The 23,132-nt window shown below is 38.3% G+C and overlaps 3 protein-coding genes across 3 annotated transcripts; 2 read left to right on the top strand and 1 right to left on the bottom strand.

Annotated features, from left to right (window-relative positions):
- Positions 1–1,595: 1,595 nt before the first annotated feature.
- On the bottom strand, positions 1,596–7,655 carry LOC139117022 (large ribosomal subunit protein bL32m-like). The gene is made up of 3 exons (XM_070679825.1): positions 7,544–7,655; positions 3,420–3,651; positions 1,596–2,025 (listed from the first exon to the last, which is right to left on the bottom strand). The coding sequence occupies exons 1-3, from the start codon at positions 7,635–7,637 to the stop codon at positions 1,821–1,823; spliced, it is 531 nt and encodes a 176-aa protein (XP_070535926.1). The 5' UTR covers positions 7,638–7,655; the 3' UTR covers positions 1,596–1,820.
- A 182-nt stretch (positions 7,656–7,837) lies between these two features.
- Positions 7,838–15,939, top strand: LOC139117023 (proteasome subunit alpha type-2). The gene is made up of 5 exons (XM_070679826.1): positions 7,838–7,976; positions 8,722–8,931; positions 11,333–11,455; positions 11,909–12,128; positions 15,283–15,939. The coding sequence occupies exons 1-5, from the start codon at positions 7,939–7,941 to the stop codon at positions 15,397–15,399; spliced, it is 708 nt and encodes a 235-aa protein (XP_070535927.1). The 5' UTR covers positions 7,838–7,938; the 3' UTR covers positions 15,400–15,939.
- A 2,402-nt stretch (positions 15,940–18,341) lies between these two features.
- Positions 18,342–21,926, top strand: LOC139117026 (sperm microtubule associated protein 1-like). Its single transcript, XM_070679830.1, has 4 exons — positions 18,342–18,564; positions 18,696–18,950; positions 20,339–20,438; positions 20,689–21,926. The coding sequence occupies exons 1-4, from the start codon at positions 18,466–18,468 to the stop codon at positions 20,844–20,846; spliced, it is 612 nt and encodes a 203-aa protein (XP_070535931.1). The 5' UTR covers positions 18,342–18,465; the 3' UTR covers positions 20,847–21,926.
- The last annotated feature ends 1,206 nt before the right edge of the window (positions 21,927–23,132 follow it).

Below are 23,132 nucleotides of genomic sequence, written 5' to 3' on the forward strand. Positions count from 1 at the left end.
ATAGTTAATGCCACAGATTTCGGCAGCTGAATACCATTATTTGACCTAAATTGATCAAAATTCCAAAACTAAAGAAATATGATCTTGCAAAGTTTCAGCGTAAACTCTTGAAAGGTTAGAAATGAGAACTATAATAAGCCCCTGCTATTGACAGCAGTCTTCAATATTTGTTTTTAATATGCTAGGCCTTTATTTTATGGCCAAATTTCTCATATAAATCATAGTCTCCTAAAGGTATACTGTCACCTGTTCCAATTTTGCCACAGTTACCATGGAAAGAGAAAATCCATCTAATCACAGATTTTAAGCAGATGGCCGCTTTTTAAAAACGGAGCCCTCACATGGGCATTTTGAATACCAAGGAACGCCTCTTATTGTAGCCAATGGGCATATTTAGATTACAGGTGACTGTATACCTTTAAAGATGGCATTAGCCATCAATTATCACAGAAAATACTGTGAAGGTTTTCCAAACCCAGTAGGAAATTATCAATTTTGTCGTTCAACTTTCAATGGGAAATGAATAATGGAACTACCAGTAGTGCTTACATTATTTTTGGTGAATTACTTGTATGTGTCAAAAGTTACCTTTTTTCATGTGTCAACTATTAGTATTATACTAACACTGCTCTTTTATAATAGCTGACTGAGGTAACTATCATTCGGGTTCCAAACTTGGCAACAATTATACATTCAATGGCAGATATTTAATTCTAAGGTGCCAAATCCTCTACCTCTGGATAGACCTCATAATAAATTTATTTCTTAACCCAATTACCTAATATATCTAAGTATAGAGTGAAAGTAATCACAATGAAAACGCATTGTAGGAAACGCTTTGTGAGTGCCTTTGGCAGTCACTGCTCATGCTTCAATCTGGGCACCCAGTCAACTGCATGAATTAGAAAAGAACGTCCTAGCAATTGGTTTTCAGTCCTGTGAATCTTGTACAGCCTCTTACCAATGGTTACCTGTCTAATGACAACAATTTCTAGAAATACTTGCTGTATTGGCTAGAAGAAAATCGTGTATTCAAGTTTTTCATGGATTTGTCTTTCAGTCATTATGTGAAGTGTATTTAGTTGTCATATCACCATTAATTTTCAAATGAGCACATAGAATCCTAACCTTCATCAGGACAGCCATTTCTGACATTGGTCCCAACAGTTATCTTTTGTCATTATTGCATTCAAGAACTTAAGAGTCAGCCATGACGTACATACACTACTTCACATCATTCAATTACAGTGTCTGTCAATATTGTTTGCCCTATCTATCTACAGTAATCAAAATAATCAAAATCGAGTTTGAGAATGCAGTGATTTTTTTCAATATTCAACAACTATGACTCTACAAAACACTTTATGAAAAATTTATCATCAACATACAGTGGTTTCGGGCAAAGAGCAAGTGGCCATTTGCCAATCCACCATTTTCTACCCAAGTTTTGAGTTTGAAATGGCTGATAGATAATACTAAAATTTGCCCATGAGCAAACTTCCTTGAATGCCATTAAACAACTGGAATATTTTGGCATTCCAGAGAGCCGTGTCTAAAGACAAGAGTGCCATCAATAAAAGAAGACACAAAAATCATGACTGTAATTTGATTTTATTTCTGAGGAAAAGACAAAAACTTGACGATCTGCTGTGTTTGTATGATATAATGTTGATGTGAGCAGGATATACAGATTTCACTCATCTTGCAGATAGCAAAGCTGCGATTATCTCTACCATTGGTAGTCAGAAGTTCAAGGTCTTTGACATTCATGTCCAGGTTGTCACCTTCCATTTCACTCCAGTGGTTTTATTCATTCTCACTCACTGTCTCTGAAACAAGTCTTTACTGAACCATGACGGTCTTTTCTTTTTAACCTCAACAATGTGTTTCTTTTTGTCACTTTCATTGGCTCTCTCTCCTTCATACAAAACTACAGTCTCTGTTTGCGGAGTGTTCCAGTTCCATTCGTCTCCAAGTTTCTCCCTGATCAGCTCTGTTTCAGCTCTCACTTTCTCAATACAATGGCTGAAAAGACAATCGCAAAAGTAATATTTGTGAATCAGAGAGAAAGACAACATTTTCTTGCAGCTTTTCAACATGACAGCGCCTGATCATACACCAAGTATAAAAAATTTTCATTATTAGCACATCAGGGATTCAAGTTTTTGAGAAAATCCACGTCATAAGCCGTCCCCAAGTTTTTACTTCTTGGTACTACTAAACTTTGAGTCCAACAGAGAAAGCAGAAATATCGTGAGTTGTAATGTCATGTGGGGGCTGACATTGACTTTTGAGGTCACAATGTAATTACCATAACCTTGCAATGGGAGATAGACCTGCATTGTACTTGCTTTTGCAATTCATCATTGATTACCAGAAATTGATGATCATCACAAAAGAAGCATAAGCATTCATTAGGCAGAAGTGTCACTAGGTTCTGATAGCAAATAAAAGAAAATTATGGAAACATTGCTTGGAATCTGATGAAAAGTAAACTCAAAATTCAGGGATATGGAACTTTTTCCGACACATGCTTTTTTAAAACCCTTTGAGCACTGCAATTTTTCCCACCAAAATTTTAGTCAACATTCTTTTAACTTTTATAAATTTTGCTGAAATTGTTTTGATAACTTTTGACCACATGTATATTACATTTCATTGGCAACACTTTTTTATCAAAATTTTGGTAAAAATCTCAAAAGTATTGACAGTGATACATTTTATAAAGGCGACAAAAATTGACTTTGGCGCTCAAAGGTTTAATTTGAGAAGGCATCATGGAGCAGTGGCCAGGATAAGGGATTCACAATTGCAGGATGGCGAGGGTTAGAGGCAGTAAGTCAAGAGCAACACACTATCATAGGATGGTGAGTGAAACTTAAACAGGAACTTCCCCTATAAAAGCCGGATAATCGTAAATCTATGCAAATGTAAAACAGCCACGCTACTGATTGGACGTGCCGTGTTTGGTCCCAGAATCCCATAATTTTGCCATGTTTCAGGCGTTCATTGTCATTGAATCTTGCATATGACGTCTGTGAATACATAGCGACTTGAGTTGACTCAAAAAAAATTTCCATTTTTGTTGGAGAACGCATATGTATCAAAATGTGTCCCTGTACAACCATTTAACCCCTCTTTGCATATGTCAAGAAAGTGCCCATCATGATTATTCAAATTTATCATCAGAGCGATGCTGTGAAAATTCAAAAACTCCCGCCCAGTGTATGCAAATGACCGTGTCATCAGAAATGCCCCTATTGTGCGCCCACGGTCCTGTAACTTCCCGTTTCAGTGGGATTTTGCCCTTAAGCAAGGCACTTTTCTCCTCATTGTTTCATTGGGTGATGGGTAGTGGGTACCTCGTCCTGTTTTTGGGCGTTCACCTGCTGGATGATGAAATGATTTAAAATCCTTACCCACACAAGTGATATAACAATCTAGGATAGCCACAACTTTCACATGCTACTATGTCTTCTCTTGGGTGAATTCTCTTTTCAATTGCTCTTCTGCGTGTTCTTCTTCTTTCAAGTGATCTTTTAGACTTTGGAACAGCAAAAAGGATTCCACTCCACAACTCTTTCATGTCTATTCCCCTACTGCTTTGTGGTTTGTAATCAGAAGACAGGCTATTTGTAGCCAAAGCAGGTGCTGTAAGATATAACATGTAAAAATTCAGACATTACAACTAGGGTGATACAAACCTTTAGTCTTTTCTTCATATCATTTTTCAAAACAGCCCATTCATTCATTCAATGTCAATGCTCATGTATCCAAAGCTTGCATAAATAACACCTTCCTCCTATTTTGATCAGAATTTATACTATTACAACGTAAGTGACACTGCCATCTGAGGTATGGGTGGTACCACAGCAATCGATTCCAACAGGAAACATAACCGATAAGGCAACCATAACACTATGTAAGTTTGTCACAACCTGCAGTTCTATAGCCAAAATTTTCCTCTGCAAATTTTGGTGCTAGGACAGCGCCCCCACCCACCACCACCACCACCAACATTTGTGGACTACGGAAACAGCAGCAATCTTAGGGAGAGCTACTCTGTCCCGGGGGGGTGTACTCCCATAGAAAGGTGAACAGGTATGTGCCGCCCAAATGGGTCACTTTTTCGCGGAAAAATCCCTAAATATGGGTCGACTTTTCATTGGAAAAATCCCTAAACATGGGTCGCAAACACAGCGAACGTCCCTAAATTTTTTACATGGATTAGAATAACGGTATAAAATCCTCAAGACCCATCCCTCGGGCTGGCCGCGCCGACCGTGATAGGCGATGCGCGTATGCGGTGATGTGGTGACGCGACTCTCGATCGAGGACCTTCTCTCTGCAGTGACGTGACCCAGGTTGACCCCACTGAAAGACTGTTACTTAGCAACCAATGTCGTCAGTTCCTGTGCGTCTGATCCTTGGAAGTCATCTGTCATGGCGGCTTTTGGTGTTTAAGGTGTCGCGGGAGGTTTTGCTAGTGGCATTCACACATTTGAGGTTAGGATTCCAGTTTTTTTTTCAGAAAATCCCCATAGTTTAAGTTATAATAAACCCCAGGAAATAAACCTCGATCTTTTATTCAAATGTTACAAAACAGTACAAAGCTGTGAAAGATATCGGGATTTGATTTCATTCATATGTTGTCACCTGCATGGCTTCCTTGGCATGGCTTCCAGTCACATATAGCCGGAAAGATGAAATGTGCTGTGCCGAGCGAGCTCAGAGGATATACTGTGCAGTTATTGTGATTTTGCATATTCTCAAAAATGATTCAGGCTACACAGTGAAAATCCATTTCTGTTTTTTGATGACTGGTGGAAATGTGGGCTTATATAGAACAGTGGCAGTAAAGACATTGCATGCATGATAATTAAGGGACTGGTCAGTTTCTTCGGCCTATGGGGCGGGGGGGGGGGCGTGGATTCATGGGGGTCACCCTGTTTTTGATTTGGTGATAGGGGTCACCATGTTATTGAAATGCCAAATAGGGGTCAGTGTGTTTTGGATTTTGACACAGCCTCATAACTGCATAAAATGCATCACGTCAGCCACAAATTTCATCATTCAGTAATTTGTTGCAGTTTTCGGCACTCCCTTCAGGCGCATAACTTTAATAATCAGAAACATAATTTTCAGCACACGCAACTTAAATATATCAGACATACATATATCAGAGATATATCATATCTGTATGTTCAATACCCGGGTTCAATATTTTTCAGTGGGCTCTTTGAGCGCATTACTTTATTAATCTATCAGACATTTTTCACGCCCTTCCAGCTGATGACTTAAATATATAAGACATATATATCAGAGATATCAGGATGTTTCATATTTTTCGGTGCGCCCTTCGGGCGCCATACTTTAATAAATCAGAGATATATGTCAGAGATATCTTGATGTTTGCTAAGTGAAAGTGTACCATTATGAAATCTGCAGTTCATATGAAAAGCATGACAAATTCATGACAAATTCTTTTGTTTTGTTGTATGTGAGCCACGTCTAAGACACAACAAAAGTACTGTTTAAGTCTCAGCTAAATGTTCAATGAATTAGTCAGATGTCACCTCAGATGCCACCAGAGAACACCATTTCCACTCAAAAATTTCATTTTTCGCCTTGCGAGAGGGGGGACACCCCCCTCTCGCACTCTCCCCCTCGGTCGCTTCGCTCCCTCGCTGTCCACCCGTCTACTTTCTTAAATTACCTGGCTACTTTTAAATATAAGGACAACACTTTCTGAGTGTAAGTTACATGAACCTCTGAATGTAAGCACATATGTAAGTTTTAAACAGATAAATGATTAAGTGGTGCCACACCCAAATGTGGCCGCCCCATGTGAATTTTCAAACAGACAGTGAAACCAGTGCATAAACCTATAAGAATTTTACAGACCAACGTGTTTCCATCCAATAGATCTCATGGGAAGGAATATACTTCACTGAGACAAGGTATTCTCTATTTTCATTGTAATATGTGAAGTATTGGAAAATTGCGGGAAATTTAAGATTAACTTATTAGACTATGTAAAAATTCCTGGCTGTTTTGTAACAAATTATTGTTTTCATGACAGTGCAAGGTAATATCACTTTATTGGTAGAAATCAAATAATATCTGAAATTATTGGCAATATTTGAACTTGAACAAATTCAATGACATTGCAGCTCACGGCCCTTTAATACATTTGTTTGCTAGTATTCTACTTGACAACTGGTCGGCTTATTTTCTTTTTTGATCGCTGCATTTTCCATAATTATGGGTCTGATTTTGACAAAAAGTCCCTAACAGTGGGTCTATTTTTGACAATACACATGGGTAGATGTTTTAAACTTCGGCTGCACATCCCCGTATGAAAATATTGAGAGTACGGGGTCCAGACACTTCGCACCAAAACCACTTCGCACCATACCATCTCGTCCCATACCATTTCGCACCAAAAACCTTCGCACCAAAACAACCTCATACCAAAACCACTTCGCCCCAAAAGTCATGTCCCCCAAACCACTTTGCCCGAAACTTATCGCTAACTGGTAAAGCTGAAAATAACCACCTTCGTGTCATCCTGGGACTGAAATCTTGAAAGTGTACGCATTTCGCGAAATTGACATCGTGCAATTCCGCGCACGGCACCTGAGTTGTAGCATTTGCGTGTTTCTTTTTTCTTATTCTATGTTTATGGTTTCATGCAACAATAAATGGTTCGTGGTAGCCAAAATGTCCTAACACATTAATGCTTCTAAGTTGTAGGTAAAAACAATCTTATGATACGTCGTATATCGTTGTTTCAGACGAGTTGACGGTACTATACTTTGGGCGAAGTGGTTTTAGTACGATGTGGTACTTGGGGCGAAGTGGGGTTGGGGAAGTAGTACTTGGGACGAAATGGTTTTGGTACGAAATGGTTTTGGACGAAGTTGTGTGGGGCGAACTGGTTTTGGTGCGAAGTGTCTGGGAACCGAGAGTACACCCCCCCCCCCCCCCCCCCCCCCCCCCCCAGTACTCTGTACATAGCTGTGGTCTTTTCAGACGGGATTCCTGCCCGGAGAGGCAGAAATCCCGTCTGAAAATACCACAGCTATGAACCCACAGCTACTCTGTACACAGTGTAGCCCTGCGTACGATGCTGTGTGTTCCCGGCGTTATACGGCAAGTTAAACGCCGGGAACACACAGCATCGTACGCAGTCGCAGGGCTCAACACAGTGCAGCTATCGCCATCCTCCATGCTTGCTGCAGTTTCGTAGCCCCGCAACTCCCCTTGATGATTTTTTGTGTGGGGACCCCACCTCCCCCACACAAAAAATCTTCCAGGAGAGTTGCGGAGCTTAGCTGCAGTACCGTACCTCGAGGTTTTGCCTGGATATTTGGGTCGGACGGCAAGCCTCGAGCTTCTCTGCTGCAGCTATGCGGGGCTACGAAACTGCAGCAACATCCATGCATGTCACGCTCCCTTTGATGGATCGTTGATGCACTGAACCTTGTTGTCATTGCTGATCAGTAAACGCGTCAAAAGTCAAAGTTAAATAGGCACATACCTAGTGGCGGGTTAAAACTAAACATATCATGAACCTTTGCTTCAAAACACTGCAAGGAAAGTCGGAGACGTGCGAGGAGCCTGTACGCCGCCATTTTGTGGAGGGAGCTGAGCTTTTATACCATTATACAAAGGGTATACAATACATGCAATAGGAGCAAACAGCTTAGATTATCGAAATTTTTATCTTTGCATTACAAATCTATTGATGTGTAGTGAACTGAAATAAAATTAATAATTATTGTGGTCATATGGGTACTGATTTTCAATCTATAAGCTTCGGATGCAACTTAGCGGTGAAAAGCGTTGTCTTTCTCAATCCCTCTCGAATGCTTCTCTCCCCGAGTACAAAAATAGAACATACCATTCCTTTTTACCCATAATGCACATTTCAAGATGTCGGAACGGTACAGCTTCTCCCTCACTACCTTCAGGTAAATTACTTATCACGTTCTATTTCATCGTAGCCATATCACAGAAATTACATTTTGAGCGTTTTTAAATTTAGTACATTTTTCCCCAAACCTAGGCACAGCCAAATAGTGTAGAAGCTTCTCCATCCCATAGGTCAGCTGACGACTCGCAAGCATGTTTTGAATTTGCAAACTCACTATGTATTGTACAGCATGATGGACAGACTAGACACCGGTCGTCTAATACACGTTTTTTGGAAACCCAAATCAGAAAATAGATCATGCTCACTATTCGACCGATTTCAGTTATAGTGTTCGGTACGTTGTCGTGATCATTTCAAAGTTGTGTCTCTCTTCTAGCTCCTTGGTAAAAGTTGTATCGCATGCGGCCATGATGCGACAAAAGAGTATTAACCGCAGACTATAGACCTTCGAGGTTTTTCTCGAAGGCCTATTGGATTGCACAGACAGAAAGGCAGCAATCTTCCGCTCTATATCAATGGCTGTCTTATGAAAGTATAAGCGAGAACATGGAAGTGTCATCGAGACCTCTACCGCTTTACTAATCCCATGTAAGCTTGTGATCTTTGAGTTTGGGTCATGAGTTAAAATTCATCTCAGCAGTAGCAAGCTGATGAAGACAATTTACTGATGAAGTTTGGCTCATAAACTGCGACAAAGGTATTACCTTTCTGTGAATTTTTTTGTTTCATGATTTATTCATATGTCTTTGTATTTGTGTTTTTCAATCACTTATGGATGACAGCCCCTCAGGTAAATTGGTACAAATAGAGTATGCTTTGAATGCCGTAGCTGCTGGTGCACCAAGTGTTGGTATTAAAGCATCAAATGGAGTTGTCGTGGCAACAGAGAAGAAGCAAAAGTCTGTTTTGTATGATGAGCATAGTGTTCATAAAGTTGAAAGTATAACAAAGAATATTGGGATGATATACAGTGGCATGGGCCCAGACTACAGGTGAGTTATAAAACTTTACCACAGGTATTAGAATAGGAAGCCTTGGTAATTAAAGTTGGGCCAGACAACAGACTTAGTTAAATACTTGACCATCACAGTTTCACTGCATCAGAATACTTGAGTTGCAAAAGTACTAAGTAGTGTTAAGTGACTTGATTGCATACATACTAATGCATGTATTGGTTTCCTAAATTGTGTGAATCAGGAATTTTAGAGTGACATTATAGTGTGGCAAGATTAATTTCAATTGGAATTTAGTCTTCTTTCTCAAAAGGAGTTGAATTAGCTGAAAGGCTGCCATATTTGCTCACACTTTAGTTCAAACTGCCTTCCACTATATTTAAGCAATAATGCACCCCCTCCCGGCTCATAATGGACGAAAGCAAACTTTGCACGACATAATGTACGAGGCGAAGCCGAGTACATTATGGAGTGCAAAGTTTGCTTGAGTCCATTATGGGCCGGGAGGGGGTGCATTATTGCTATTATTTTATAGTTTTGGCAATGCCAGTGAATTTGTAGTTGTAGAAAACGAATAAAAAAGGAAATTTTAACTGAGTTTGAAGCCAGTGAGCGTTGTCCAGCATGATCGGCCCTGACTCTGTACATATTACATGCACTCCACACTGCACAGTGCACTGCACTGAACACGCACGTTCAGCACAAAAAATGACCAGCACTTTCACGGTTCATTTTGAATTGAAAAACGATGTATTTTCGAGGGAAATGAAAAGTAACTGCATCCCTACCGTCTATATCAAACTTGAAACATCACCTTTAAATATCATGCCATTCAAAAATCGACACGGTGAAATGCCAGAGATGAAGAAAACCGAATGTTAATGCATCGACATCAGCATGATCAGCGAGCTGCATGCCATGGTATCAGCTGATCAATACGATCATTATTATGTCGCTAGTAGTACAGCATTCATTGCAAACGATATCAACAGAGTTCAACATTGTTATTCAAATGTTTATATTTCAATAATAACTGTGTCTATAAATTTAATTTTCGATGGCTCCTTGAGAAGAGCTATTTTATTTCGGCGAACGACAGAACTTGACGTAAACGGGTGCTTGAAAGGTACAGTTGACAAACATACTAGAGGGTTTCGGTACCGTCGCGATATCGAGAACAAGGCAAGGTAAAATCACAGACATGGAGAAAAAAACGATGAATGAAAGTTGTCTCCGATTACAGTCAGTGCATCAGAATTAGGTGGCCGAGATGTTAGATCAACGGAGAGTCCACGGTCGTCATGATTGTTGGTAGTAGCTGACCTTGGACCGAGACTTTGAATGGCTCCGTAGTAATTTCCGTAGACACTTCCGGTCAAGGTTGATGACAGCAAGCTGCCGTTGTTGGCCCGTTTACGGCTGGTTCGAGTAGCCTTTCACGCTTGCATCGTTTACATGGCCACTGACATACATAATATGCCATGTGTCAAACCCAGTATCGTCTAGGAGTTTGCAAACATACTGAGTTCTGTTTCACCTATACGGCAACAAGCGAACCATGTTGTAAACAAACGTAGTAGTACAACCAGCATCGGACGGGGACTGCATGCTGAGCGCCAGACAGACGGCAAGTGCGTGCGTGAGGACTCAAAAAATGTAATAAATCGTACAGCAAGACATTATTATCAATATTGTGAACCATTGTCAAGATTTATAGTTTTGTGTATTACATGGTTTATCCGATATTTTCCCTCCTTTTAAACGCGCAGTCCTATTTTCGTTTTCCAAAAAAAACTTGCTCGCTATGGGGCCGCAGTGCTGAATAATGGAATACATTATCAGTAATAATGTATGGATATGACGTCACAAAATTCACTGGTATTGACAAAGCTATAATATAATATCTGATATGACAAGTCATGTTTCCCATAAATTAAAATAATACACATGTGAATGTTTTTTGTTTTATTCTTTGTATTCAAATCATGCTCATTAGTTATGTCTTTAACTTGAATAATTTGCAATGTTGGCCAAAAGATGAAAATGTAAGAAGTTCCAATTTTAGGAGAAATTTCTCATGATTGTTTGATATTTTTGAAATAATTTCCAGAGTTTTGAATTCACTAGTCTATCAAAAAAAATGACAACAGGAAGAGCTATCAATATCATCATTCAACATTTTCCTGTAGCATTCGGTTGATATATGCATGTCAGCCCAAAAAGTTAGATAAAATCCGGGTCTGATGGAAAAATTTACTCTATCTACCTCTTGCAATGGGCAAAGGGAATGACAGATTTCTATGCGACTGTGTTCCAATGATCTTTTTTCTTCATTTCTGGTTTATAAATTAAAAAACAATGGAGAAAAAAGTGAAAACAAAAATCCAGTTTCCATATGCAATGGTAATTTCTTTATTTTATTTTCTCATGGTAATCACAGGATTTTAGTGGCGAAGGCAAGAAAATTAGCACAACAATATTTCCTAACTTACCAAGAGCAGATTCCCACATCACAGCTTGTACAAAGAATAGCATCAGTAATGCAGGAGTACACTCAATCAGGGTAAGCTGAAGAATTTCTGATGATGAGAAATTGCACAAGACATTTGTTTTAAAAAACAGAAAATGTTCACAGACGTTACAATTTCAAATTATGAGCTGGTTTAGGTCTTTTTGGTCATTTGACAAAAAATATGTTGTAGTTCTTCAAACATTGACACCCTTATGAAACACTGAGAAAAAATCTTATCAGTTATCTGTTTACCATGTGTTGTTGCAGTATTTTGAAACGTTATTACAGCAAGAGAAATAATTTGCAGGTTCTTTTACTAAGGAAGGAAATGTATATCTTGACTGTAACACTGATATTTTTTATCAAAATAGAAATATGCTTGAATGTCAAAGTTATGAAGCCCTCCACACACACTTCAGATGAAGCACAGCTATTTAATTTTATCGATGCATTTGTTCACAGTTGTCTCATTAATCATGCAAAATTTAAACATTTTGTCCACAGAGGAGTGCGTCCATTCGGTGTATCATTATTGGTAGTTGGTTGGGATGAAGATGAGAAAAGGCCATATTTATTCCAGTGTGATCCGTCAGGAGCTTACTTTGCGTGGAAAGCCACAGCAATGGGTAAAAATCATGTCAATGGTAAAACCTTCCTAGAAAAAAGATACAATGAAGATCTTGAACTGGAAGATGCTGTCCACACAGCTATACTCACACTCAAGGTTAGTCAAGTGTCTTTTGTAATGAAGCAGTAACAAATGAAATCTGTATATTCAAAAATACAAACGCCATCATCTCTTTGTTGAGATACTTAGCCTGTTCACCCCATTTCCTAGTAGATAGATCCACATTCAGCAAGTAAAACAATAGAGTTTGGCCAAACCATTGTGGTGAAAGTGTTAAAGACAGGTGACAATGTTGCATTCTGAACACTTTTCATGAAATATCATTCAATGAACGAAGTGACTTTGTAATGGTGTAAAATTTTGATGCTATGCATGGTCAGCTGATTAAGTTTTGAACTACATCACTTTGCAATATGTTAAGGTGGTATGCGCCTTGAAAGTGAAAAACTTCAACTTTTGCTAAAACTTTCCTGAATGAAACTTTCAACCATTCTCTTACAAAATCAACAATAAAATTCAGGGTCACCGTGCAAAGTTTGGAACTAGCGAAACAAATTACCCAACGTTTTGCGATATTTGAAATTCAAAATGCCCACCATTCCTGTGTTAAATCTATGGCGAAAAATTAAACTTTGGATTTTCAAAAAAACTATGATGGTGACAGTGTTTCTTTCTCCAAGAGCTTCAAAATGAACCCCCACAAGTGGTAGATTTGAAAAGAATTGTAGAAATTTATGAGTCCAACTATCTGTCCCCGAGGCGCATTCTACCTTAACAAAAGAACCCGTATGGAGTGGCCTTTTGGTGATAGTTTCCACCAAAGAACTTATTGTTGAAATTAAACAAAAGTTTCTGAAATGGATTTTGCTCACAAACTCATCTGAATATCTGTCAGTAGTTTATTTTGTTCAGACTTAATTGATGAAATGATTTGTAGTTACAGAAATCAACCCAATGACATATGCAGTTACAGAAATCAAGCCAGTCATATTTGCAGTGACAGAAATCAACCCAATCATATTTGCAGTTACAGAAATCAACCAAACTATATTCGCAGTTACAGAAATCATTCCAATCATATTTGCAGTTACAGAAATCAACCCAATCATATTTGCAGTTACAGAAATCAACCCAATCACATTTGCAGTCACAGAAATCAACCAATCATATTTGCAGTTACAGAAATCAACCCAATCATATTTGCAGTTACAGAAATCAATCCCAATCACATTTGCAGTTACAGAAATCAACCCAATCATATTTGCAGTTACAGAAATCAACCCAACCATATTTGCAGTTACAGAAATCAATCCAATCACATTTGCAGTTACAGAAATCAACCAATCATATTTGCAGTTAAAGAAATCAACCCAATCACATTTGCAGTTACAGAAATCAACCCAGTCATATTTGCAGTTACAGAAATCAACCGAATCACATTTGCAGTTACAGAAATCAATCCAATCACATTTGCAGTTACAGAAATCAACCCAACCATATTTGCAGTTACAGAAATCAATCCAATCACATTTGCAGTTACAGAAATCAACCCAATCATATTTGCAGTTAAAGAAATCAACCCAATCACATTTGCAGTTACAGAAATCAACCCAGTCATATTTGCAGTTACAGAAATCAACCGAATCATATTTGCAGTTACAGAAATCAATCCAATCACATTTGCAGTTACAGAAATCAACCCAATCATATTTGCAGTTACAGAAATCAACCCAATCACATTTGCAGTTACAGAAATCAACCCAGTCACATTTGCAGTTACAGAAATTAACCCAGTCATATTTGCAGTTACAGAAATCAACCCAATCACATTTGCAGTTACAGAAATCAACCCAATCATATTTGCAGTTACAGAAATCAACCCAATCATATTTGCAGTTACAGAAATCACCCAATCACATTTGCAGTTACAGAAATCAACCAGTCACATTTGCAGTTACAGAAATTAACCCAGTCATATTTGCAGTTACAGAAATCACCCAATCACATTTGCAGTTACAGAAATCAATCCAATCACATTTGCAGTTACAGAAATCAACCCAATCATATTTGCAGTTACAGAAATCAACCCAATCACATTTGCAGTTACAGAAATCAATCCAATCACATTTGCAGTTACAGAAATCAACCCAATCATATTTGCAGTTACAGAAATCAACCCAATCACATTTGCAGTTACAGAAATCAACCCAGTCACATTTGCAGTTACAGAAATTAACCCAGTCATATTTGCAGTTACAGAAATCAACCCAATCACATTTGCAGTTACAGAAATCAATCCAATCACATTTGCAGTTACAGAAATCAACCCAATCATATTTGCAGTTACAGAAATCAACCCAATCACATTTGCAGTTACAGAAATCAACCCAGTCACATTTGCAGTTACAGAAATTAACCCAGTCATATTTGCAGTTACAGAAATCAACCCAATCACATTTGCAGTTACAGAAATCAACCCAATCATATTTGCAGTTACAGAAATCAACCCAATCACATTTGCAGTTACAGAAATCAACCCAATCATATTTGCAGTTACAGAAATCAACCCAATCATATTTGCAGTTAAAGAAATCAACCCAATCACATTTGCAGTTACAGAAATTAACCCAGTCATATTTGCAGTTACAGAAATCAACCCAATCATATTTGCAGTTACAGAAATCAACCCAATCATATTTGCAGTTACAGAAATCAACCCAATCATATTTGCAGTTACAGAAATCAATCCAATCACATTTGCAGTTACAGAAATCAACCCAATCATATTTGCAGTTACAGAAATCAACCCAATCACATTTGCAGCTTCAGAAATCAACCCAATCACATTTGCAATAACAGAAATCTACCCAATCACATTTGTAGTTACAGGAATCAACCCAATTATACTTCTTGGTAAAGAAATTAGTTCTGTAACCAACATTCCATTTTATGCATCTCAAAGCTTTGTGTATCATGTGTTAAGTTCTAGTAATGTCATTTCAGTTCAGAAGCTGCATAACTTTTGTTGACAAGAAAATTTAGGCCTGTATCAATTTGTAGCAGATGAATCCAGCTAGATTTGTACATTAATATTCAAAAAATGTAAGAACAAGAACAAAAGACTTAGAAATGTCCAGTTATGCATCCACATATATTTTACAACTTTTTTAACCTGCAAACAGCAGTTGCAATAAGTTCTACATGTTCATGCACACCTAACTCTCCACTTGTGTGTTACTTTATTGCACAGGAGAGTTTTGAAGGACAGATGACAGAAGACAACATAGAGATAGGCATTTGTAACGAAAATGGATTCCGTCGACTAACACCTGCAGAAGTCAAAGACTACCTGGCGTCCATAGCATAGATTTAGAACACCACAGAAATGTTCCACACATGGTTTTGTATGAAGGAGGGGCCAAAAGGTGCCTGGGAAAAAGACTCTGTATGCTTTCAATAGTCTTGAAATTTCCATTGCATCAGAAAACACGACTTACCAGCTGTATCAAAGTTGCCTGTTACAAATTAAAATATCAAAATACCAGTGTAATGGTATTGCCATGTATTGTATCTGTAGTTGAAAAATAGACAAACGTTTCATCTGAAAGTCCATAATCATTTGATATGTTCTGTAGAAGTTTCCTAATTTGGTGACCAATATGAACCTCCCTGGACTGCAAATGGCCTTTTAGATAACACAAAACTGAGAGAAATGTAATGGAAGGTGTTAAGTGTTGTGACTGGCTCCAAGGTTATGCTATATCAAGTTTCAATCAATGAGTTGTGCACCGAACACCAATGTACAAAATCTCAAAACATCCTTATTCATGCATCTGTCTTTTCCTTTTTGCCACATTAGTACGATGTACTGATTAAGTTTTGTATCCTAATAAAATGCCTTTAAACACTGCTTGCCATGTTTTCTTTTAATTGCTGTATTATTATAATCTCTATTTTCACAAAACTGATAATTTTCTAAAGACAATAAAATTGCCTAATTACAGTGATATACATGTTAATATGAGCTTTTGAACTTTTGCATATACTTTGCTTTCCTTTTGTTCCCTGTTTGGAGATCTCAGCAAGCTGTCATAAGACAAGTACTTAGGGAAAATTTACATAGAAGCCCTTGCAATGTGCAGTGTCTCAGCAGAATATAGTTGATTGGTCCCATGAATATTATTGTCAATATTGAATCATGTCAATGCAGCCAATCAGCAACTTAATAGCTTTAGTTACCAACTTAAGTTAGTACCGTATGTGCCTCGAAAGTGAGACTTGAACTCGCTTAAATTTTCCTTATGGAATCTTTCAACCGTTCTTCTTTCAAAATCAAGAATAAAAGTCTGGGTCACCGTGCAAATGTTGGTACTAGAGAAACAATTAACCCAAGATTTCCAGATATTTAAAATTTAAAATGGCGCCCTCCCTGAGTTAACTCTGTGGAGAAAAATTAAATTTTCGAATTTCAAAAAACTAAGCCAGTGAAAAGTTTTCTTACACCAAGAGCTTTAAAATGAACCCCCACAAGTAGTATATCAGAAGATAATTGTAAAAGTTTGAGAGTCCGAATGTCTGTCCCCGAGGTGTATTCTACGTGAAGTTGCTGTAAATGATTAAACTATACCGATCTGATATAACCTTCCAATCCTTTGGTGACCTGCGTCAGTGGATTCAAAGTGCTCTCATTATCCAGCTGTGAAACTCAGACAAAAGGAGTTAATTTGAACAGCTCTTTAGTGTGTAGACCCTTGAGAAAACTGGACTTGTTTTCTCGAGGGTGTATGGTTAATAGTGATAAACAATGTTAATGATCATGCTCAATGCCTGGGATTGAGAAATGCCTCTTTTTCCTGTTCACACAACCGTCCATCGACAGAAGTGTCTCCACACTCAATATACCCTGCAAATATGTCAACAGTTGTTGCACATAACCATGCAAGTGCAGAATACAAATTAGTGGTCACAATGCAAAGTTTTAGATCTGAGTAAATTCCAAATGTACCGACGCTTTAATTTAATGATTTCCACCATCCTCTGTCTTGACCGATTTTAAATTTTACATAAAAAATGACCGTGTAATTATAAGTCTATGCTTCAAAGTGCATCAACACTTGTAATTTGTAGACCAGTTTTAAAAGACTATGACCCTGAATATCTCCCCCCCCCCCTCCATTGTGCCTTGGTACAAAGACAAGGTGATGTTCCTCAAATTGAAGATTAATAAATGTCCTTTTCATAAAAACAAGTAAATTGTACTGAATGAAAAACATATGGAATGAATTTCATGAAATGTTCAAAGCCAAAGCCTGTCGAGTTACTGCAATAATTGTCCTCTCCTGTCCACTAGTTTTCCCAACTTCCCACAGGGAAACTGCCATGCTGGTCCGCTTTTCCATTTTATTTGAGACATAGATTTATTCATCAATAAAATGGAAAGCCAAATCTTCATAGCTGTGAATATGTAAAGCACAAAGGATCTGACTGGAAAGATGAAAAAAATATCGATTAAGTATTCAATATCATCATAGAAATGCGACAATATTTTTAAAACAGTGTCGCTGCTCTCACGCAAAGTGTGCCACCGGTGGCTGGGCGCCTGCGAGGTCTTTCTTTCCGCATCGCAAGCGGCGCACTTTACCACGCGCTGACTTCAAATGACTTGAAGAGACCAGGTTGGGAAAGCGAGTTCCTCTCCCCATTTAAGCTCCGCACTGTCCTCCCCAATTTTCATGAATGCCCATCTCCACATCCCGCCAACGACTGAAACCCACTACTGCAGTATATATAGGTGTATGATTGGGCGCCCCGAAGACTGGTGTCTGTACCCGTTTAATAAATGAGTTTCCCAGTACCATGCATAAAGGAGCTCAACCCATATGAAACACCAAAAACGATTTTATTGATAATATTAACATTCCATAATTTTGATATAACACCATATTTCTAGACTATATATTCCTACTTCGCGTGCGTTTATCTTGGGCCATTTAGCCCACAAATAAATTTACGAGACCGATAATGTTTTCTCTGGCCTAGAAAGGGGCCTGATCGTAATATGACTTTGTTTAGGAATCTGGGCGACTCCGAATGTGACCACTTATTTAACCGACACGGAGCGTTGTATAAATATTGGTCGTGTTTTGACCAGGTGCACCGATGAATAGAAATATGTGGTTCTTCAACATACAACGGGAAGCAACATGTACAGGGGCCTGCACCGCAGCAAATCAAAATAAACAAATGAACATCTCAACACACCTGAGAGCGCCATCGCAACGGCATGTATAATAGAGTCGCATGCATAATTAACTGGCCGTTACTATGGCTCGTCGGCAACCTGTTTGTATTCCGAACCGCCGCCACTGCCTGCTGTGCTTAGAGCCCATTCCAGTCATAATCGCAGTGATCCTTGGTGCTTGACCGACTCAAAATGGAAGAGGAGAACGAAAACAGACCAGAAGATCAAGAACAGGACGAAGATCAGGCAGAACAGGACGCCAAAGAGGAAAAGAAAGAAGACGAGAAAAAGGTGCCCAGTTTATTTTCTTTTCTGTGTACCTTGTGTGGTGTATGTGCATGGTGGCAGACATGTCATTTTGACCACCTGTTTTGGTTGTTGTAGTCTGAACAGTTATACAAGCTATTTATTCTTCTCCCCAGGAAAAGAGTAAGAAGTCAGAAAAGAAGAAAAAGCCACACAGGGGTCCCCCGACTCCAACACCCGAAGACCTTCGAGAATTAGAACAGGGCTTCATACTTGACAACATAGCAGTTAATTCAATCGCTAAAGATTACTCCCATACACAGCCAAAACTTGGACCAGCAATACCTCCATACAATTCTCAAAAAGACAAACACGTCAAGGAATACTTTAAGTTTATACAAGTGGACGGTACACTGGAAAAAACGGAACAGGTAGGATATTATTTAGGTCATAAAAGGTGTTTTGACATTTCTTTACGCTGTGAATGGCGGGGTAGCGTTGGGTCAGATTTGTAAAGTCGGGCTATTGCTCGCTTGTCAAAAGGCCTATTCATTGTAAGTCCCGCTGACCTATTAAAGTCGCCAAACATCACCCATAAGACAGAATTCGAAAATGAAAGTGCGGGATACATGGTTGTTTGGCTGATTTGAGAAAGGGCAATTACTCGGCCCATGGATCTATTTTTTACATCCATGCTCGGCCTTGACTCGGTAAGCTAGTAACTGGAGTCGTTGCTTGTAATGTCCATGATCAAATTGTGTAAGCCGGGTGAATACGTACCACGGCGTTCCACCGGTAACCAGGATATTTCTAAATCAATCAAGGGGCGACGTACACTATACCACCTATCTTATAGGTATTTTTTACCTCTATGCCTTTCTCCAGTTAGTGTGGGAAGGACTGACTGACACCTTTGAGTTCCCTGTTTGTAACGGGACTGTTTTATTTACATTTGAATTGATTATGCGCGCGTCCAAAACAACACCTTTTAGACAGGTACATTTACATGTAATGAGAGTTGTAGGCAAATTACAGGATGTCTTTCTCAACTATGGCTGCCTTGTTTTCTTAATGTATAACCAACCTCATATAAAGTAACTAAATGTTTGCACCCAGTATTCTGTGATGGGGAAGGCTTTTGTTCTTTTGTAACAATTGAGTCATTGCTTTGTACCGCAGAGTGAAGTGTTAGTTCCAATCAACTGTTTGCAGGAAATTTTCAAGTGACTGGATTTTCCCTGTAAGGCAAAGAAAAGTTAAAAAGTTTGTTTCTCATCCTAGACTATAAGACATATTTCAAAAATGATGCGGTGATACGTTTTTTTTCTCTCAAATTTTTTTATTCTTAGATCAACAAGAACGTGGAAAAAACATGAAAACAATATAGGAATGCACACAGAGATAAATGCACAGCAGTGTCTTATTATTTTTTATAGCAACAGTTCTGCGGTTTGACTTTTAGTGCTGCACTGCACAGTCTTGACAGTGTAATATAACAGTGACATATGTGTACAGTTCTGAATGGAATGTTAGTGTCAATTATTTTGTTTACGGTTCTGTATTATGTATATATAGCACTGTGTTATGTACTATCGTCGCATATTTTTGCGTTTATTTTTTTGTTGTATTTTATTTTCTCATGAGCAGGAAAAAAGGTTGACGTGACGGGTCTGAATTGACGCGTGCATGGATGAGAAACAAACTTTTTATTTTCTTGGCCTAAGATCATCTTCAGGGAATCCAAATATCAGGTTGTGAGTTGTAATACCATCATCGAATGGCATTTTTTAAAGTTTTTTTTTTTCTTTCTTACTGACAGCATGATGGAGGATGTTCAATTGATGGTCCAGTCATTGACAGATTTATAGAATCAGGAGCTGGCTATCAGTATCTTTCAAGACGAAATGCAGCCGGTGCAGGTAAGGTTTTTTCATAAAAATCACAGAATTTACGAAGGTTAAGTCCCCATTTGGCAACTATAGCATTGTTTTGCCAAACATATTCTCAAGGCTCCCTTGTTAGATCCATCATGTTGTGAATAAGCACAAATGCTACGACTAAAAGATTTTGATATCAAAAATTGAGAATTTTTATTGAATTGACCTTTGAACTGCATCATAACACAGCAGCTTTATTGGCGTATTGATTTCATATTTTGCAATTTTTCAGGACACTCAACGGATGAAGTAGATGGACATGCACAGTTTATGCAAGATGCCAAACCAAATTTTGGATGGCACGGCCAGTTTGGATATAGACGAAACTCTCCATGGCTTCGGAAAGACCCTTCACCCTTTGGTGTTGATTCACGATCTCCAACACACTGAATCGCCGCCTGTACTGACCCCACAGTTTAACGTCCCAATACCTCTTCTTTTGTTTCTACATATATTGCCGATGCTTCCAACCAAAGTCCTTGAACATACCCGTTCTTTGTGTTAGAAATCATAGATTCAGACAAGGCGCCTCCTCAGTGGAGGGCCCATATTTCAGACAAACAAACAATTGTATAGCAGCTGTGTTGCATCATCTGCAACTCTCACTTCTACTTTGTTTTAGTCAAATGTAGCACTGCATGTGAATGTGTGACCATTCAAAAAGATGTGTACAAATGAGTGACAAGGACACAATTGGAACTTAGCAAGAAAGAAAACAAGATATAGACTCAGTGATCAGTTTGACAAAACCAAGATTTAGATGATAAAATTACAATAGAAAGAATTTTTCAGACCAAAGAAACATTATGTTTGTTAGGTCTCTTCCAAAATTGCATATTGATGGGTGACATGTTTTTTTTTTAATATTTTTTTTTTGAGCTCACAATGTCCAACTATTGATGTGATAACAGAACAGGAATTTTTAATGCAGCTGTGATTCCTGTCTCCCAGCGAGATAACATGTTCACTGTTCAGAATTGTACATAGCATGTACCGGTATGTTTATGGTACAGACATCGAAATTTTCTACCATGTACAGCACTTTGTTTAAGTTGTTTGGTTAATTTTAGCAAGTGATCACAAAAAAAAGGCTGCTGCATCTAGTGTAGATTGACACAAGCGAGGATGAGAAAAAAAATCCTTTTTGTCTTTTTGGCCATAATGTTTCGATTTATGTTGCCATGTAAGTAGCCCAGTAACTACCTCTATGATGTTACCAATGAACTTGACCGATATGACCATACATGGCAGTGCTTTTGCTTGAAAGCTTATTTATCAACAGTTCACCATTGTTGTATTTACACTGAGAGAACAAACTCCATGGCAACATGACTCTCTTTTGTGGCATGGAACTTGTTTTTTAACTTTACAATAAATCCCGTGAATGAAAAACAAATAAATGGTTTTAGGGTGATGTATATTTTCATATTGATTTGACAGGAATAAAGGCAGTCACTTTTGATCTTGTCATTAATTTTGTTCGGTATAAACAAGTACATTCTGTTAGGGTATGTTGCAAACACAATTACTTGTGTGCTATATGCAATTTTATTGACAAACAAATTTTAGTCCAGACTAGAATTCATTTGTACACAATAACATTGAGCATCATACACATGCAGACTGTGTTGATCAATTATCATGAAAGGTAAGCATTTTAACATAATTTTGAGAGAAAATGGAAAAAAAATGTATTTTAAAAACAGTAAAAACACTGCACAGTAGATTAAAAGTAAATAGCTACTGACTATTTCATTTCCATGAGGCAAATACAGGTGTGTAGACAGGTTATTACCCCAGTCCGAGGTGATTTCACATATCATGTATTATCAAATCGTAATTTAGGGTTTGTTACAAATTGATGGATGACAAAGGTGACTGGACAGAAAAATTGCTAATTTTCTAACTCAATCGTAATATACCAGTAAGTCTGCATAATGTGTTATAAAAAATGCGCACTGTACTCCACAGACAGCATTTAATCATTGCACAAGCACAAATGCACACAAACACACTTTTGTCATTGCTATCAGCTTAAAGAATTACCCAAAGACAAACTGCTGGGTTGAGATGAGACTAGAAGATATTGAGCTGTGGTTTACAATCAAACCCTGCTACTACCCTCACGTCAGGGTCTATCATAGAACCTAAAGTCACTGTGGGCTAAAGAACACTACCACAGCTGCTGTAACAATGTAAAGCGGACTCCTCTGAACATCACAAAGTCTTTGGTAAAGTTAAGATTTGTGTCAAACTATTGAAACAGTGTCCTCTACAGTGATAGGTTCTCACTGCACTATATGATTACCTGTAGTATCTGGTAATAGTGTGCCATGCAAAACATTGGTTAAATCTTCTATTAGGTCTCTAGGATGGCAAATGATCACCATACCGTGACACGAGACACTCAGCTACACTGTTTTAACCTGCTAAACCCCATTCCCATGTAATCAGGCCCACTATCAATCATTGATAACAATTGGTTTGGGCCAAACCATTGTGGTTTAAGGGTTAAATAATCCCACATTTGGAATTAATGAATAATGACAGACAATAGTCTGAATGAACCAGTGGTGGCTTTCACACATTACAAATTAATGGCCATATGGTATCAGCTATGGAAACCAAATGTAATTCCGAGACAACACATGAAGCTACTTCTCAGACTCAGCAAAC

This window comes from Ptychodera flava, chromosome 18 (assembly GCF_041260155.1).
Source record: "Ptychodera flava strain L36383 chromosome 18, AS_Pfla_20210202, whole genome shotgun sequence".
Lineage (NCBI taxonomy): Eukaryota > Metazoa > Hemichordata > Enteropneusta > Ptychoderidae > Ptychodera > Ptychodera flava.